Genomic DNA, 15,391 nt, shown 5'->3' with positions numbered 1-15,391 from the left:
AATATCGGGTACCAGCGAGGCTTGCTTAGGCTGACGCCGGATAGGAGTGGGCGCTTAGGCTACGTCGGCTGTGACTCGCGGTTGGATTCGCGTTGTAGGTAAGAAAAAGGCGGGTTGAGTTGTTGTCTCGAAGTTGGCGACGTGCAGGCGAACAACTGCCCCCCTTATGAATGCAGCACAAGTTACGCGTTTCTGATGTCACGGTTAAGCCCCAACTTGCCGCCACACCTGTGCCTATACCTACCTAAGGTATTATGTGGCTCAGCACTGCAGAGTACGGAAGAGTACTACACGTATGGATCTTAGGTACCTATAGCCTACAGGTATCGCCCCAACCTCTCAACATATCAGCCTAAGCTATCTACTGGAACCACCGCCACTAAATCGCTGCATCATCACCACCACTGCCATTACTACCACCAGCTCGTCTGTAGCCTACTCAACCCAAGGTGCCTTCGCTTATTGAAGACCTAGATCAAGTTTCCGCTTTGGGGAAGAATAAGAGAGACATAGGTACTTACAGGTAGTAGAAAGGAGAAAGGGGAGGTACCTACCTACCTATAACTCTCGATTCCACCACCTTCAACGAATTCCTGAGCCCTGAACACCCCCTCTCCCGGAATTCCATCTTGGTCTCGGCTCCCAGCGATGAGCTACCCATGGCGGGATCGCAGAACCGAAGGCGACAGCGCGCCGGCACGCTCTCGCGGGACAACTCTTCAGCTAAGAGGACCGGAGCAGTTAGCGAGCCGGGCAACTTCACGCCGGCATTCTGGGATCACCTGTCTAGGTTTTGGCTCACACCGTGCGCCTTGAGAGAACTCAGCCGTCGAAATAGCGTGTGTCCGACCCCAACGTTTGCAAAACCTGAGGCTTCCTCGAGGGATCTGACTCGACTTGCGAGACACGGTGGCCCAGATCTTCGTCACCTTCGAGGCGTAAGGCTTAAGGAGCTACAACAGCATCTCGCTAGCTACGGTGTGCACATGAACAACCACCAGTCAAATGGTAAGAGTTAGCGCGCGAGAGAGAGCGTCGTTGCTTCGAGGGGGATAGCGAAGAGGTAGTGTTTCAGAACAACGTTATCGCCAAGATTACCCCGGTGATCTACGGGAAGGCCAACATTCCCAACAAGCAAAATGTAACCTTCGCCGAACTCACCGATTATGACCGAAAATATATCGAGGCCGATGCCGGACTTTTTCGACGGGGTGTGCCTTCAGGATTTGAGCACGGGGGCTCGCAAAGACCAGAGCCTCAAACAGATCATCGTTCCGATGAAATACCCAAGAGTCCTGGTAGTACTGAATTTCTTCTTCGAGGTCAAGGGGCCCGGATGGACATGCTCCTGTAGCACAGAGACAGGCTTACTTCGACGACGCGTACGGGACGCACGCCATGCACGCCCTTCGAATCTATAGAGATGGAGCCGACGCACAACGGCAATACCTACACATATAGCGGATATCAATGCCAGCATCATGACGCCAAGCAAGCTATCGAACGTGTTCTAAAGGGGAAAGGGTTTCCAAACGGTCCCTTACTATGTACCGAATAAGACGGCTTGGAACGTGCCGAGGTTGTCGTCGCCCCAAGCCTTGTTTATATCCCGACGGCCTATTATTTCATCCGACACCTCCCCCCCGAACCAATCTGCCAGAAGAGCCATCTCGCCGGATAGTTGATATCGACTGCTATCGCCATCGAGCGTGGCAGTGCAGGATGACATACGCAAGCCTGGGTGGGATCCAAGCTTCCGCGACGACGTCGTGTGGAGGCACTAGCGCCTTGTATGCAATACGTGTATGTCACCGCGCCGTGTAAGTGCGGACTAGAGGGCCCCTAGTGGACTGCTCGAGCAATGCGGCTGAGGAAAAATAGCCTCTTCCTTCCCTGTGTGTCTCTATGCGCTGCCCCCTGCTCTTGATGACAACGAGGATGGTGATGATTCGCGCGTGCTACTTACCTCCTAACTCGCCAGCCAGTACAGATGTGCGAGCGCGTCCCGTGCTACGTAGGAGCGAGGACACGGGCGGCACCCGTGTTTCCCCAGACGAGCAAAGATTGGCCCTGCGGAGGAATAGTTTGTCCTGTCGTAGGCGATGCTGCGGCAGGAAGCACCAGATCGTGCCGAGGTTCAGTAAATAAAAGATCTGGCGCATTCAGCTCCGGACAATCTGGGCCTCCTCCCTTTCCCGCCCTCACGGTAAGACGTGCTGCGAGGTGCTACTCGCATCGGCAAGGCGCCTGGAGAGCGCATATCGAGGTGCCACGGCGTGAGACAAGAGCAATGTCGCTGTGCCTAGGGGCTGTATATAGGCCTCTAGTGACGTACTTGGCGGCTCGCGCCATCGCTGCCGCTATAGACAACTTGTGCCCCCTCCCCACCTAGCCGCTGGCAGGTAGGTAGATGTTTTGCGGCGGCGACAGTGGGTTCTGTCAACTTGGAATCGTTCCGACGCCATGACGCCGACGAGGGAATCCTGTTGCGACCAGGAGAAGGGGGCGATTTTAGTATTTGTTAGCTCGGCCTATTTGCCTCAGCTCATGTTTGCGTGTCTTCCACCAGACGTCTAGGGCTAGTGTGTCTGCTATCCATCTAGGGCATGACAAGCGTGTGTAGGTGAAGCTGATAGTGAAGAGGCCCGCTCTGGGCTGGTTAAGTCCCACGTCTATGTCCACACCGACCTATCGATGACTCCCCCCTTTACACCTCCCTTCTTCGATTGGTGAGCGAGCGCTTAGGCAGCGTGAGAGGAGAGAAGCGTGCGAGACATCCTACCATATTACCTATAAATCTTCCGACGTAACTCACCTCCCGGGGCCCGGGCAATCCGGTCTGCCGTCTTTCCGCCCTCTGCGTCCGGTCTGGTAGGTATATTATACCTAGTCTGTGTGTCGTTGTGGATAATGGACGCGCTTGAGAGTCGTCTATGAGAATCGTTGCCTGTCTCTAGACGTTGACCTCTACTAATAATATTCTTTCCCAGTTTGTATTCTTTTTATTTTTTCTTCTTCTCTCCTATATTTTGAAGCGACCGTCTACTGAAGATACGCTCAGTACTTCACCCACCTCTCACGGCTACTCCACAACTCGAGACTATATATAGTACCAGCCTCATTTTCTCCCCCCCCCCCCCACACTTCACGGGATGAGTGCTGAAGCGGGGACGGGCTCGGCCCAGTTCTCGCTGAAGGACTGCACAGCGGCGACGTGTCCGTACGAGCATTCGTTCTACCTGTATCGAATCGACATCGTGCCGAACGCGGTGTTCGTGGGGCTGTTCGGGGCGTCGCTGTTGGGATTTGTCGGCGTGCTGGCGGCCACGCGCCGCGGCCTCCCCTTCGCGGTCGCTATGGTCCTCGGCCTGCTGTGCGAGATCCTCGGCTACGCCGGCCGCATCATGAGCTGGCACAACCAGTGGTCCGAGGACGGCTTTCTCATGCAGATCTGCTGCCTCACCATCGGCCCCGCCTTCCTCGCCGCCGGCATCTACCTCTGCATCCGCCAGATCGTTTCCGCCTTCGGCCCCGAGAACTCCAGGATCCCGCCCCAGTACTACACCCGCATCGTGAGTCATATCCGGGAAGGGAAGAGAGGGTTGTGGAGGGAAGAGGGGAAGGGGCCTGGCACAGCTACTCCCCCCGTACCCAACGACACAGGTACCTAGAACCGATACGGGCTCACTAGCTAACCCTCTGGTGTGCAGTTCATCCCTTGCGACATCATCTCGCTCGTGCTGCAGGCCGCGGGCGGCGGTCTTGCCTCGTCCGCCTTCCACCAGGGTGAGCCGACCGAGACGGGAGACCACATCATGATCGCGGGGCTGGCGTTCCAGGTCTTCACGCTGCTCGTGTTCACGGCGCTCTCGCTCGACTACGGCCTCAACACGCTGCGGCACCGGCGGCGGCAGCGCGCCCTGGACCCGAGCCCCGGCCCCGCCGCTGCTCCCGCTGCCACTGCCAAACGGCCCCTCATGTTCCGCCTCTTCCCCGCCGCCCTCGCCCTCAGCACCGTCTGCATCCTCTGGCGTAGCGTGTTCCGCGTCGCCGAGCTGAGCCGCGGGTGGACCGGCCCGCTCATGGAGCGGCAGGACCTGTTCGTCGGCTTCGAGGGCGCCATGATCGCCGCCGCCGTGCTCGTCCTCAACGTCTTCCACCCGAGCCTGTGCTTCGGCCCGGACATCACCGACGCCGCTCCCTTCAAGATGCGCCCCTCTGCCGCGAAGCCCGACACCCCTGCCGCTAGCGACTCCGACGCTAAAGACGTCGAGGATCGCGGCGACCAGCGCTGAGGAATTCGACTGTTCCCTCGGAGAGGAGGGGCGATGGGTGGAAGGGGGAGGGAAGAGAATCTCGATAACAATTAGAAGAAAAGAAGAAATCGTGCTGAGATGGAATTGACGGGCGATAGAAGTCATGATAGAGGAACGCTATCAACCCATAACATTTCAAGTCTGGATAGGAAATCTCTCAAGACATCGCATATACAACAATATCTGTTAGGCACAGAATACGATTTGTGGGTAGACCCGCGTCTCTATAGTGCATCTCGTAGTTATGCCTTGGTACAGCCCGAGTGCTCTCGCGAGTATCTCCCTCATGTGAGGTTGTAACTGGGCTTCGGATGGGTCTCAAATCGTATAGCAACAGTGCGCCCTATTCTCCAGTTGATTGGCATCTGCTATTATGCTGTGAACCGGTTGATATTATCTTCCGCTTCTTACATACTTCATCTCCTTTCTCTCCCCAATTCAGGCTATTGACATGGCCCAAGGGCCGTCTATTAATGCCGTCCGGTATCCCTGTGAAGTATTTGTCGCAGGGCTAGCTAGCAAGGCTCGTGATCAGAGTGGCTACGGGTACCAAAAACAGCCCGTAGACGAGCACCTGGATCGTGAACCTTCCCAGAGCCCCTAACCAAACAGGGAGGGACATTGTATTGGTGCCTCCCGGGTGGGGACGAACAACAAAGTCGAAATGATTATCCGACCGCGCGTGTTGCTTAGATAGTAAGATACCTGCCAGTTGAGATATAATGTTGGAAAGGTACGGGAAAATCTACAAGGGAGCTTTCAGGTATCAATGTGCGTTCCTGTGTAAGTGAAAAAAACTACGAGGCCGCCTAGCTCGTACCACTGTCGAGTGGCAACACTTTGGTTTTGTCTTCAAGAAATTCTCGCCTGTGCTTCACAATGGCTTTCGTGATGCGATCGAAGTCTCGGACTCTGTTGGCCTTCAGTTCGCCGAGTACCCTTTTGAGGCTCTCGACGAACCGAGTCCGCGTCTCCCCGGTGAAAATGTCGGAGGAACCGAGCTCGGTGATGATATCGGGATCTAGGACAAACCGTCACGAAGTCAGTCATCCAAGGGGGGGATGCTTTGCAGAAAAGTAGATAAAAAATCCGACGAAATAGCTTTCATCACTCACCCGGAACCACCATCGTGTCAAAGTGCTGGAATTCGCAAGCGTTGCCGTCCGGGCACTGCTCCCCAGATAACACGCGGGGGCAAAGTGGTCGCATCGGGTCAATCCTGGAGCTGTAAGTCATCGACTTGAGGCCGCCCGACACCTCATCGAAGAACCTGGGGTGGAATCTAAATGCGCGGAAATACCCGAGAGGGCTATGATAAGACAACAAATTCTCTACCGTAGGCTCCTCTTCAAGTTCATCCTGCATAGAAGTCAGTGAGGAGTGCTCGTGAGATGAGCTGCTTTGTACTTCTCCACTCGCATGTTGCAGTGAGGACAAGACCGGCTCGCTAGCCGATTGAGGTGCGATAGTCTCTCTTGGTACCTCATCATTGACCTGTTCCTCAATGCGTAGATTGCTCTCTGCGTGGGGTGGCGGGAGCCTCGAAGTATCGTCTTCGGGCCCGGGAAGGGGAACAATGTGGGTAAGAGAAGTTGGCGTTGGGTGTGGCTCCCGCGGACTGTCGGGTATTGGAGACAGGATCTTTGCAGGTAGCAGTTCCGACGTATCTACTCCGGCTCGGCCTTCTGGTTTAGTGTGAGTATCTGCGGCCGCCGCCATCGGGCCAAAGCCGTCTCCGTCATCCTTGTTAAGCCCGTCCGTGGAAGGAGCCCCAGGTGCTGTCTTGTCATGGGCAGCATTGGCTTGTTCTTCGTTGCTGAGGTTGGGTTTCTGTAGCTCAGAAACAGTAGCCGGGGCCAGAACCTTTTCTGGGACGCCAGTGCCAGGAAGCGATGAGTCCAAAATAGGTTGGATACCGTCCGAGACCACTTCGGTGTCTTGCTCGATCGCGTACTCTCCATCCGTCATCTGTACGTCGAGAGTTCGCCCGGGGCTCATTTGCTGCTCGTCCGGAGGCTGTGATTCTGCTACCTGATCCGGCTCCGAAGCAACACTTCTAGCAGCTGTATGCTTGTTAGCACTGCGTTTTCGGGGATGGTACGGAGGTGGTGCACGTTCGTAGTTCTCAGTGACCCAACTTACCGTAGGAAATAGATTCAGATTCTGTGTTTGTTTCAACAGGCACTGCCTCGAGAGAACCCTCCAGCTGCTCCATTTCTGCAGTCAGCTTATGTCGTCTCTCTATACTCGCCTGGATCTCGAGTTCGAGTTGGGCAGCTTCCGAAACCACCTGTCTCAGCTTTTCCTGCTGCTCCTTAAGAGTAGCCTCAACAACTGGTAATTCGTGGCTCGCGATCCTATCACGCCTCTTGAAACTAACCTTCCTTATCTCTTCTCGCACGCTCGACACCTCTGACGCTTCTGACTCTTTCAGCAGCAGAATAGATTCTGAAACTTCAGTCTGGGCCTGTGGTGATTGCGAAATCCTCGTCATCTTGGAGGCCTTCTTAACCTCGGCCTCGGCGATCATCCGCTTCATCTCTTCGATTCGCTTATGCAGTAAGTCCAGCTTAGGCCCGTGTAAAGGTGGCGTCGGCACTGCGCTTGACGCGGGACTCGAGCGTTGCTTGCCGTTCGTAGGGTCGGAAAGTGGCGGAAATGAGCCCAGAGAGGTTTGCTGAAGCGGACTTGTCACCTCGGTCGACGAGTTAGGCTCGTCAATAGGAGAGCCAATGTCCATTTCAACGTCTTCATCGTCACTAACATCGATAATCAACGTCTCCTGAGTGCGAGATCGTTTGAGTGACCCGCTATAAACTGGGTAGTTATCGAAATCCGAGGCAACTGGACGTTTCAAGGTGCGGTTTAGGGCTTGTGCCGGCGGAGTGGATAGGAATAAACCCGGGATGCCCCCTTCTTTAGGGACGCTCCTTTCCGTAGGCACGGGATGCTGATCGGGCCCTGATGCAGGTATCGCAACTACGGGAGAGCTCGCGGACAATCCTGCATTATTATGCACGGCGGAAACTACGGCCGGGAGAGCAGTAGACACACCCGGGGGCGTAGGAGGCTTATCGGGACTGTCAGCCACTAACTTCTCTGCCTCTGCCTTTTCTTGTGCTTTTTCTTGTGCTTTCTTCAGTGCCGCTAGCTTTTGGTGTAGAATCGCATTATTCTCTGCCCGGGTTTTGTTCTTTGCAGGGGACGCAGCTGCGGAGGCTGCAGTATTCACGGCATCCGAAGGAAGCCTGTGCGGTCGAGTAAGTGTAGGGACCGGGACTGATGCCGTTGACTTCTGTGCCTTCGCGGCTAGTTTTCGGGCGATCTTGTCCTTTCGTTCCTCTGCCGCGGACTTCTCTGTAGTCTTTGTATCACTACTAGGACCCGGATTTATGGTAGGCTTGGCGGTAGCGGTTTGCTTCGGCTTCGACGTAGTTTCGGTTTGATCGGTGGCGTCCTGTGGCTTATTGACGTCCTTGGCAGCGTCGGGGACAGTCGCGGTTGGGACTTGAGGTTCATCCGTGGTCTTCGGAACTACGACAGGCCTAGGCATCGAGGTGTCTAGACCCAAATCCATGAATAGCCCCTTCATCAACTTCTCATCGAACCCTTCCTTGATATAGTCCTGATATCGAACCTTGAAGGGCCATAGACCCAGAATGGCTTCTTGGGCCTTCCTTTTTGCCTCGGATATGGAGATAAAAGGTGAATTGTTTTCGAAATTGTTCGGAGCGACGGTAGGTACTGTAGCATGGCCGGTAGCAACCGAACTTAAGAGAGGCACGTCATTTGAAAATGGGTCCTCCGCCGAGTGTTGCGGCGAAGGCTCTGTGCCTACACCCGGAATAGAGTGTGTGGTGGTTTGGATGCCATGAGGCTCTATAAACAGTTAGGTACAGTAGAAAATGGGGCACGCTTTTAGAACGACCTACGTTTAGATCCGTGGGCAGTCGCCTTAGTTACCGGCGCCTTACGCTGAATCTCCCTAGGTGAAAGATATGGCGAATAGGAGCCGGACCTCTCACGTTCTTGGTCGGCACGCTCCCATTCTGCACCGGGAGAATATTCTCGTTCGGGGGCGGGAAGTGATGTGGACGTGCTATTGGTAATGACTTCTCCTCGAGGCGTCTCGCTATCGTATATGGAGGATCCATCGGCGTCCCCAACGCTGCCCTGTCGATTCCCTATAATGCTCGGCGCTCGAGGAGGCGGTGGGTTGGGGATACTGGGAGCATTATTGGAAACCTTGGGCTCGTAAAGGTCTTCGAATTCGCCCTCGCTTAACTCTCCTTCTTCTAGGGTAGAATTTTCTTCCCGGGAAGGGACCACGGTTTGAAGCTGCGAACTCCGCGTCGCGGTAGTCTCGGGTTGGGGGTACGGCACAATTTGGAAAGAATTGCCTAGTCCCAAACCGGGTATGCCATTGGCATTGTGTTGGTAAGTGTTGACGACCGCGTAGTTCTCGGTGGTGATATTAGGCGGATGCAAGGGGCCGTGGTAGGGAAGCTGAGTGTTCGGTGGCGGCGGTAGGGGTTGATTATAGAAATAGGGATTGGGAGGGACTTGCTGGCCTGGATAGTGGCCATATCTGTAAGGGTGTTCGGACATCTTTGGGAGGGACGCGATGCATGAGGAAAAAGGTCACGGCGGCTTGCACAGGCTGTGGGTGAAGGCCAGAGACAAAGCCGGTTGTTTCGGGTTGCGAGTACGCAGGGGCACAAGCACAGTCGTCGGACTCTCGAGTAACCAGGCTATGAGGCTCTCTAGTTAGTATACCGCAGAAGAGACAGAGACAGAGAGAGGTAGAGAAGTAACTGAAAGGGAGATGAGTGATATCAACTGAGCCTCGACGCGCGTGTCGTAGAGTCAAGGGGACCAATCGGGTAGAATATATATAGGGCGCTCCGCAGGAAGAAAGGCGGCAAGATGCTTACATGGAAAAGAGAGGTTCAGGCAACCGAGATCAAAGGTGGTGGCAATACGCGACGAGGACACTGTCCTTGAGGGCGAAGCCGATGAAAGCGCTGCAGATGGGGATGGCGTCAGCCGACTCCGAAGTAGTCGCCTCAGTATTGTGACTTGGTATTGTGCGTTACCTGTGTATGTGTTTCGATAAAACCCTGCGAGACTGGATGAACTGACCAGGTCGGGTTGTGGATGGGCGTGGATGCGGACGGACAGATGGGATTCAGATTGGGTATCGGCCAGCAGCGATCAAACCGTGCTGAGAATGCCAGGACGGGGCTGGCTTCGCCGCCCGTATTACATAATCGGAGTAGGTTGTAGGTACCTGTCGAGACCCAGATTAGGTAGCAGGTACCTAAGATCAAGTAGTACCTCCGGCCTAGAGCGGGCTCGGGCTCATCGGCGCTGTAGTAAATCCGAGAGCCGACGCCAACTCTTCAAGCTATTACATACCTATGTACATCAGGATGAGAATAGATGAGCTAAATAACGAAGACTACCAAGTAGCGCTATGAGGAATCGAACTTATCCTTCATTAAGTGACCTACTGATCTAGAATTACACGGTACGAAGTACCAGCCTGTCCGAATATAAATAGCCTGTAGGCAAGTACCTCGGGTAGACACACGTACCTACATGCCTAATTTTTGCGCAGGCTCACAACTCGATACTAGCTGCCATTGGCCGAGGTCGGCTGCGGATCCAAGTGAGCCCTTGATTGACAGCGTCGTTATACCTGCTTCCTCCGCATATATAGGTACCTATGTACCTATGTACCTACATCGGCAAGGGCAGGGTACCCCATATTTAGGCATGTACCTAAGGTAGGTATGTACCAAGGTACCTCATGTACATACACGTAGGTACAGGTCCGGGGGTGGGTGCCACCAGCGCTGGGTAGCATCCGTACCTACCTAACCTACCTAACCTCCACTAGAAGCCTACTACCTACGACGTTAGGTGGTACTTCTCAGAGTCGCTCCGCCAAGACGAGGATAACAACCGCTACGTAGTGTGTACTGTTTACTTTCTACACACCGTTGCCGGGCGCTCCCACTTGTCAACAATCCCATCTACCGACTTCATCTTGCACCACCATCACCCCCAGGGACAATTAATCAGCACGCGACAACACAAGACCAATTTGTATGCGTTGCTCTGCTCCCGGCCAGAGCTGAGAAGGCGAGGGCTTCGACCGGGTTCCGTTCGTTTAATACCCAGTTTTGGACGCTCGGTTCTTTTCTATGGCATCGCCCCACGATACCAGTTTCTACTCATACAGTTCATGTACTAGCGCTTGAATACTGGCCGTCGAGGGCAACCGTTCCAGGCATCGTACGCCGACGAGCCCTCCGTAACCTTGGGTCCGTGACTTGGCAGATGCGTCACCCCGAACCCCCAATACACCCAGAATGTCGCAACCTCGCAACAATCCCTTCGCCCGCAGGGCTTCGCCGACGCCCTCGCCAGCTCCAAGCGGCGCTAGCAGGCCGAAATCCGCCATCTTCCCCTCCCCATCGACCGTCCTCACTAGAGTAACAACACCGCCCACCCATACCCGTACCCAGTCCTATGCGCCGGGCGCCGCCGTCAATCTCGTCCCCGTCGACTCCCACGGCCCGAGGCAGCACAGGGCCGACTCCAAGAGCAATGGCCCGAACTCGACTACCTTCGCGCCGTCGTTTATCAAGACTGAAGAGATGCGGAGGAGTTTGGACCCTGTCAAGGGAATCGAGGGGGAGAATGACTTCTCCGGCAAAAGATACGTCTGGCTTAGGGATCCGCAGGCCGCCTTCGTCAAAGGCTGGATTGTCGATGACCTCGGCGAGGGTCGTATATTAGTACAGTGTGACGATGGCAGCGTGAGTATCCCCGTAACCACATCGGCGGCTAGCGATGCTGACATCCGCTGGTAGCAACGGGAAGTGGACGGCGAGAGTGTGGATAAGGTCAACCCGGCCAAGTTCGATAGGGCCAACGACATGGCGGAGTTGACGCACCTAAACGAGGCGTCTGTCGTCCACAACCTCCATATGAGGTATCAGACGGACCTGATATACACCTACTCGGGGCTCTTCTTGGTCACGGTGAACCCCTATTGCCCCTTGCCGATATATACCAACGAATACGTCAACATGTACAAGGGCCGAAATCGAGAGGATACGAAACCCCATATCTTTGCCATGGCCGACGAGGCGTTTCGGAACCTCGTGGACGAAGGCGAGAACCAGAGCATATTGGTTACCGGCGAATCTGGTGCGGGGAAGACCGAGAACACGAAGAAAGTAATACAATATCTTGCGGCAGTGGCCCATTCAGAGTCTCCGGCAAAAGGCCGAGTGCAGCACTCGACCCTCTCGCAGCAGATCTTGCGAGCCAACCCTATCCTCGAGGCCTTCGGAAACGCCCAGACGGTCCGGAACAATAACTCGTCCAGGTTCGGAAAATTCATCCGCATCGAGTTTACTCGCAACGGGGCAATCGCTGGCGCTTTCATCGACTGGTATCTGCTGGAGAAATCCCGAGTTGTCCGCATCAACTCCCAGGAGCGCAATTATCACGTCTTCTACCAGCTGCTGAAAGGCGCCGATCAGCAAATGAGGCAGGAGTTCTTCATCGATGGTCTCGGGATTGAAGAATTCACCTACACCCGCGAGGGCCACGACACGATATCCGGGGTCTCCGATCTTGACGAGTGGGACATGCTGCTGGAGGCCTTTGACGTAATGGGGTTCTCTGAAAAGGATCAAAAGGCGATTCTGCGGACCGTCGCGGCAGTCCTGCACCTGGGCAACATCACCGTTGTGAAAGAGAGCCGGATGACCGACCAGGCACGGCTCTCCCCGGATGCTAAAGAGGTAGCTGATAGGGTGTGCCGACTTCTCGGTATTCCCTTGGAGCCCTTCCTGCAGGGGTTACTTCATCCTAAAGTCAAGGCCGGCCGCGAGTGGGTGGAGAAGGTTCAGACCCCGGAACAGGTTCGACTTGGTATCGATGCCCTCGCGAAGGGTATCTACGAGCGAGGCTTCGGCGACCTTGTCACGAGAATCAATCGTCAGCTCGACCGGACGGGCCTAGGCATCGACGACTCGCATTTCATCGGGGTGCTCGATATTGCGGGATTTGAGATCTTCGAGGAGAACAGCTTCGAGCAGCTTTGCATCAATTACACAAACGAAAAGCTCCAACAATTTTTCAACCACCACATGTTCGTCCTTGAACAGGAGGAGTACGCCCGAGAACAGATTGAGTGGAAGTTCATCGACTTTGGCCGCGATCTCCAGCCGACCATCGATCTCATCGAGCTATCGAATCCCATCGGCATCTTCTCCTGCCTCGATGAGGACAGTGTCATGCCGAAAGCTACCGATAAATCATTCACGGAGAAGCTGAACTCCTTATGGGACAAGAAGTCCAACAAGTATCGTCAATCACGCCCCGGCGCACGCCACGGGTTTATCCTAACCCACTACGCCGCCGAGGTTGAGTATTCGACGGAAGGCTGGCTAGAGAAGAACAAGGATCCCTTGAACGATAATGTTACCCGATTGCTCGCCGCCTCCACGGACAAGCACATCTCCAACCTATTCTTGGACTGCGCTGACACCGACGACGACAACGTTACCTCTCGAAGTAGAGTCAAGAAGGGCCTATTCAGGACAGTTGCTCAAAGACATAAGGAGCAGCTGTCCAATCTCATGTCCCAACTCCATTCTACCCATCCTCATTTTGTGCGCTGCATCCTCCCAAACCACAAGAAGCGGCCCAAACAGTTCAACGCGCTGCTCGTTCTCGACCAGTTGAGGTGTAACGGTGTTCTCGAGGGTATAAGGATCGCTCGGACAGGTTTCCCCAACAGGCTATCGTTCGCCGAGTTCCGGCAACGATACGAGGTCCTCTGCAAGGAAATACCGAAGGGATACCTCGAGGGACAGACCGCCGCGGCGTTGATGCTCGATAAGCTAGGGATAGACAAGTCCCTTTTCCGTGTTGGCCTCACCAAAGTGTTTTTCCGGGCCGGGGTGCTCGCCGAGCTGGAAGAGCGACGTGATGCGTTGATTACCGAGATAATGGCTCGGTTCCAGTCCGTCGCTCGTGGTTATGTCACACGGCGAATGGCCTTCAAACGGCTGTATCGCACTGAAGCGACCCGGGTTATACAGAGGAACTTTCAAGTCTACCTTCAGCTCTGCGAGAATCCTTGGTGGCAGCTTCTTATCAAGATGAAGCCACTATTGGGCGCGACTCGGACCGCTATCGAAGTGAAGAGGCGAGATGAAAAGATCCAGCTGCTTAATGATAAGATGAGGCAAGAATCGGAAAATCGTATCAGGCTCGAGGAGGAGAGGCGCAACTGTCACGCAGAGCTAATGCGAACGCAGCAGATCCTCGAGAGCGAACGAGCCTTGGCATTGGACAAGGAGGAGATTTTCAAGCGGCTCCAGCTTCGCGAATCCGAACTCGAGGAGGAACTAAAGGGAGCCATCGAAGACCAGGAAAAACTCGAGATCCAACTCGATGATCTCCTCGATGCCAAGAAAAGGGCCGAACAAGAGGTGGATAAGTACCGAGCTCAGCTGGATCAAGCTGCTGCTTTGATTGCCCGGCTCGAGGAGGAGAAATCAGATCTAAGTACTAGGGCGTCTAAACTCGACATCGAGATCCAAAACCTATCCCAGAAGCAGGCAGACCGAAGCGCACAGGAAGCTGCTCTCGAGGATGAGGTCAAGATGCTTCAGAGCCAGCTATCGCTGAAAGATCGAAAGCTGCGAGATATCGAAGGTAAACTTCTCAGGTCCGAACAGGATGCCGACGTCAAGCTCGCGTCCGTCCAAAAGGAACTGCAGTCTATCAAGTCTAGAGAGCAGCGTCTTACCAAGGAACACCGCGATGCCCAGCAGCATCTATCCGAATTATCCAAGACGTCGACAGACTACGAGGAGCTCGTCAGGAAGAAGGAAAGCGAGCTTTCCATTCTTCGTTCGGATAACAAGAAATTCCAGATGGAGCAGCGCGGCTTCGACGAGCAGAAGAAGAAGTTAATGTCTGAGAAGGAGAAGACAGCTGATCGTCTGCGGGAGGTTCAAGCTGAAATGGTTGCTATACGGTCTCAGCACTCGCAACTCCAGCGAGAAGCCGAGGACGCTAAGCAACTTCTACAAGCTAGGCTTTCCGAAGACGCTCAAGCAAACCAGAATCGCGAGGTGCTGGAGTCCCAGATCAAGGACCTGAAGGACCAGCTGTACAACGTCCAGATGGAGCTGAGCCGGGAACGCCAATCACGAGACGATGTCGCTCTCCTCGCCGAGCACAAATATCAAGCTCTTCAAGAAGAGCACGAGCGGCTCAAGGAATCCAAGATCACGATCGAGAAGGAGCTCTATCTTCAACAGGACACATTGCGGCGCACCATGGAAATACGGGCGACGGCCGAAAGGGAACGAGACGAGGCGCGAGACGAAATCCGACGGCTACGAGTAGCGAAAACCCAGGCTGAGGAAGCGCGGATAAATGCAGAAGAGGCAGGCGAGCGCAATGCTACCCGCGTGGCCCGGGAAAGAGAAGCCAGCCTGCAGAGGGATCTCGACGCGATGCAAGACCGGCTAAGGTGGTTCGAGGCCGAGTGCGAGAAGCTAAACCGCGAGATAGAGGATCTCAACAAGTTTATGATCTCCTCGGGGGAGTACGGACTCAAGAATGACCAAGCCAAGGAACGACTCGAGCGGGAACTCGTCACGGTCAAGGGTCGTCTAACCGCGTCCGAGAATGACAACCGCGCCTTGCTCAATAAGCTCCAACAGAAGGGGCTTGAAATCGCACGATCCAGTTCGAGGGCTAGCGAGGCCTCGAGAGGACAGATTCAAATCCTGCAGCGCGAGAAGGCGAGAATGGATGAGCAGAACAAGAAGCTCAACAAACAACTCGGAGAGGCGTCTTTGAGCATAGCCGGCTTAGAGAAAAAGGTTGAGAAGTTACAACTAAACGTTGAGGACCTGAACCACGAGGTGGCGCGAGAGGCCAAGTCCAGCCGCAACGCCGAGAAGGCTTCGTCGAACCTCACCACGCAACTTGCCGAAGCCAACCGGACGATCGAGTCCGAACGCCAGCTA

General features: G+C 54.8%; 4 protein-coding genes across 4 annotated transcripts; 3 read left to right on the top strand and 1 right to left on the bottom strand.

Moving 5' to 3' along the window:
- Positions 1-659: 659 nt before the first annotated feature.
- On the top strand, positions 660-1,354 carry GGS23DRAFT_593106 (uncharacterized protein; the record flags this gene model as incomplete). The annotated part of the gene is made up of 3 exons (XM_051517994.1): positions 660-843; positions 905-938; positions 1,057-1,354. The coding sequence occupies 3 exons, from the start codon at positions 660-662 to the stop codon at positions 1,352-1,354; spliced, it is 516 nt and encodes a 171-aa protein (XP_051376548.1).
- A 1,798-nt stretch (positions 1,355-3,152) lies between these two features.
- GGS23DRAFT_593105 (RTA1-domain-containing protein) lies at positions 3,153-4,295 on the top strand (the record flags this gene model as incomplete). The annotated part of the gene is made up of 2 exons (XM_051517993.1): positions 3,153-3,572; positions 3,711-4,295. 2 exons carry the CDS (start codon positions 3,153-3,155, stop codon positions 4,293-4,295), a joined length of 1,005 nt encoding a protein of 334 aa, XP_051376547.1.
- An 830-nt stretch (positions 4,296-5,125) lies between these two features.
- GGS23DRAFT_593104 (uncharacterized protein) lies at positions 5,126-8,924 on the bottom strand (the record flags this gene model as incomplete). The annotated part of the gene is made up of 5 exons (XM_051517992.1): positions 5,126-5,337; positions 5,432-5,675; positions 5,799-6,379; positions 6,459-8,195; positions 8,249-8,924. 5 exons carry the CDS (start codon positions 8,922-8,924, stop codon positions 5,126-5,128), a joined length of 3,450 nt encoding a protein of 1,149 aa, XP_051376546.1.
- Positions 8,925-10,325: 1,401 nt separating this feature from the next.
- GGS23DRAFT_199958 (myosin heavy chain) lies at positions 10,326-13,884 on the top strand. Its single transcript, XM_051511773.1, has 3 exons — positions 10,326-11,143; positions 11,198-13,590; positions 13,667-13,884. The coding sequence occupies exons 1-3, from the start codon at positions 10,694-10,696 to the stop codon at positions 13,755-13,757; spliced, it is 2,934 nt and encodes a 977-aa protein (XP_051376545.1). The 5' UTR covers positions 10,326-10,693; the 3' UTR covers positions 13,758-13,884.
- The last annotated feature ends 1,507 nt before the right edge of the window (positions 13,885-15,391 follow it).

The sequence above is a fragment of the Durotheca rogersii genome (genome assembly GCF_024521655.1).
Source record: "Durotheca rogersii strain YMJ 92031201 chromosome Unknown GGS23scaffold_2, whole genome shotgun sequence".
Classification (NCBI taxonomy): domain Eukaryota; kingdom Fungi; phylum Ascomycota; class Sordariomycetes; order Xylariales; family Xylariaceae; genus Durotheca; species Durotheca rogersii.
Note: the sequence above shows the minus strand (reverse complement) of the source record. Positions and strands in the feature narration are given on the sequence as shown.

Bases quoted from the DNA above. Each gene is read 5' to 3' on its own strand.
- GGS23DRAFT_199958 (XM_051511773.1), top strand. From the start codon at position 10,694: ATGTCGCAACCTCGCAACAATCCCTTCGCCCGCAGGGCTTCGCCGACG. The intron at 11,144-11,197 runs GTGAGTATCCCC...ATCCGCTGGTAG, and splicing joins TACAGTGTGACGATGGCAGC to CAACGGGAAGTGGACGGCGA. The intron at 13,591-13,666 runs GCAAGAATCGGA...CGAACGCAGCAG, and splicing joins CTGCTTAATGATAAGATGAG to ATCCTCGAGAGCGAACGAGC.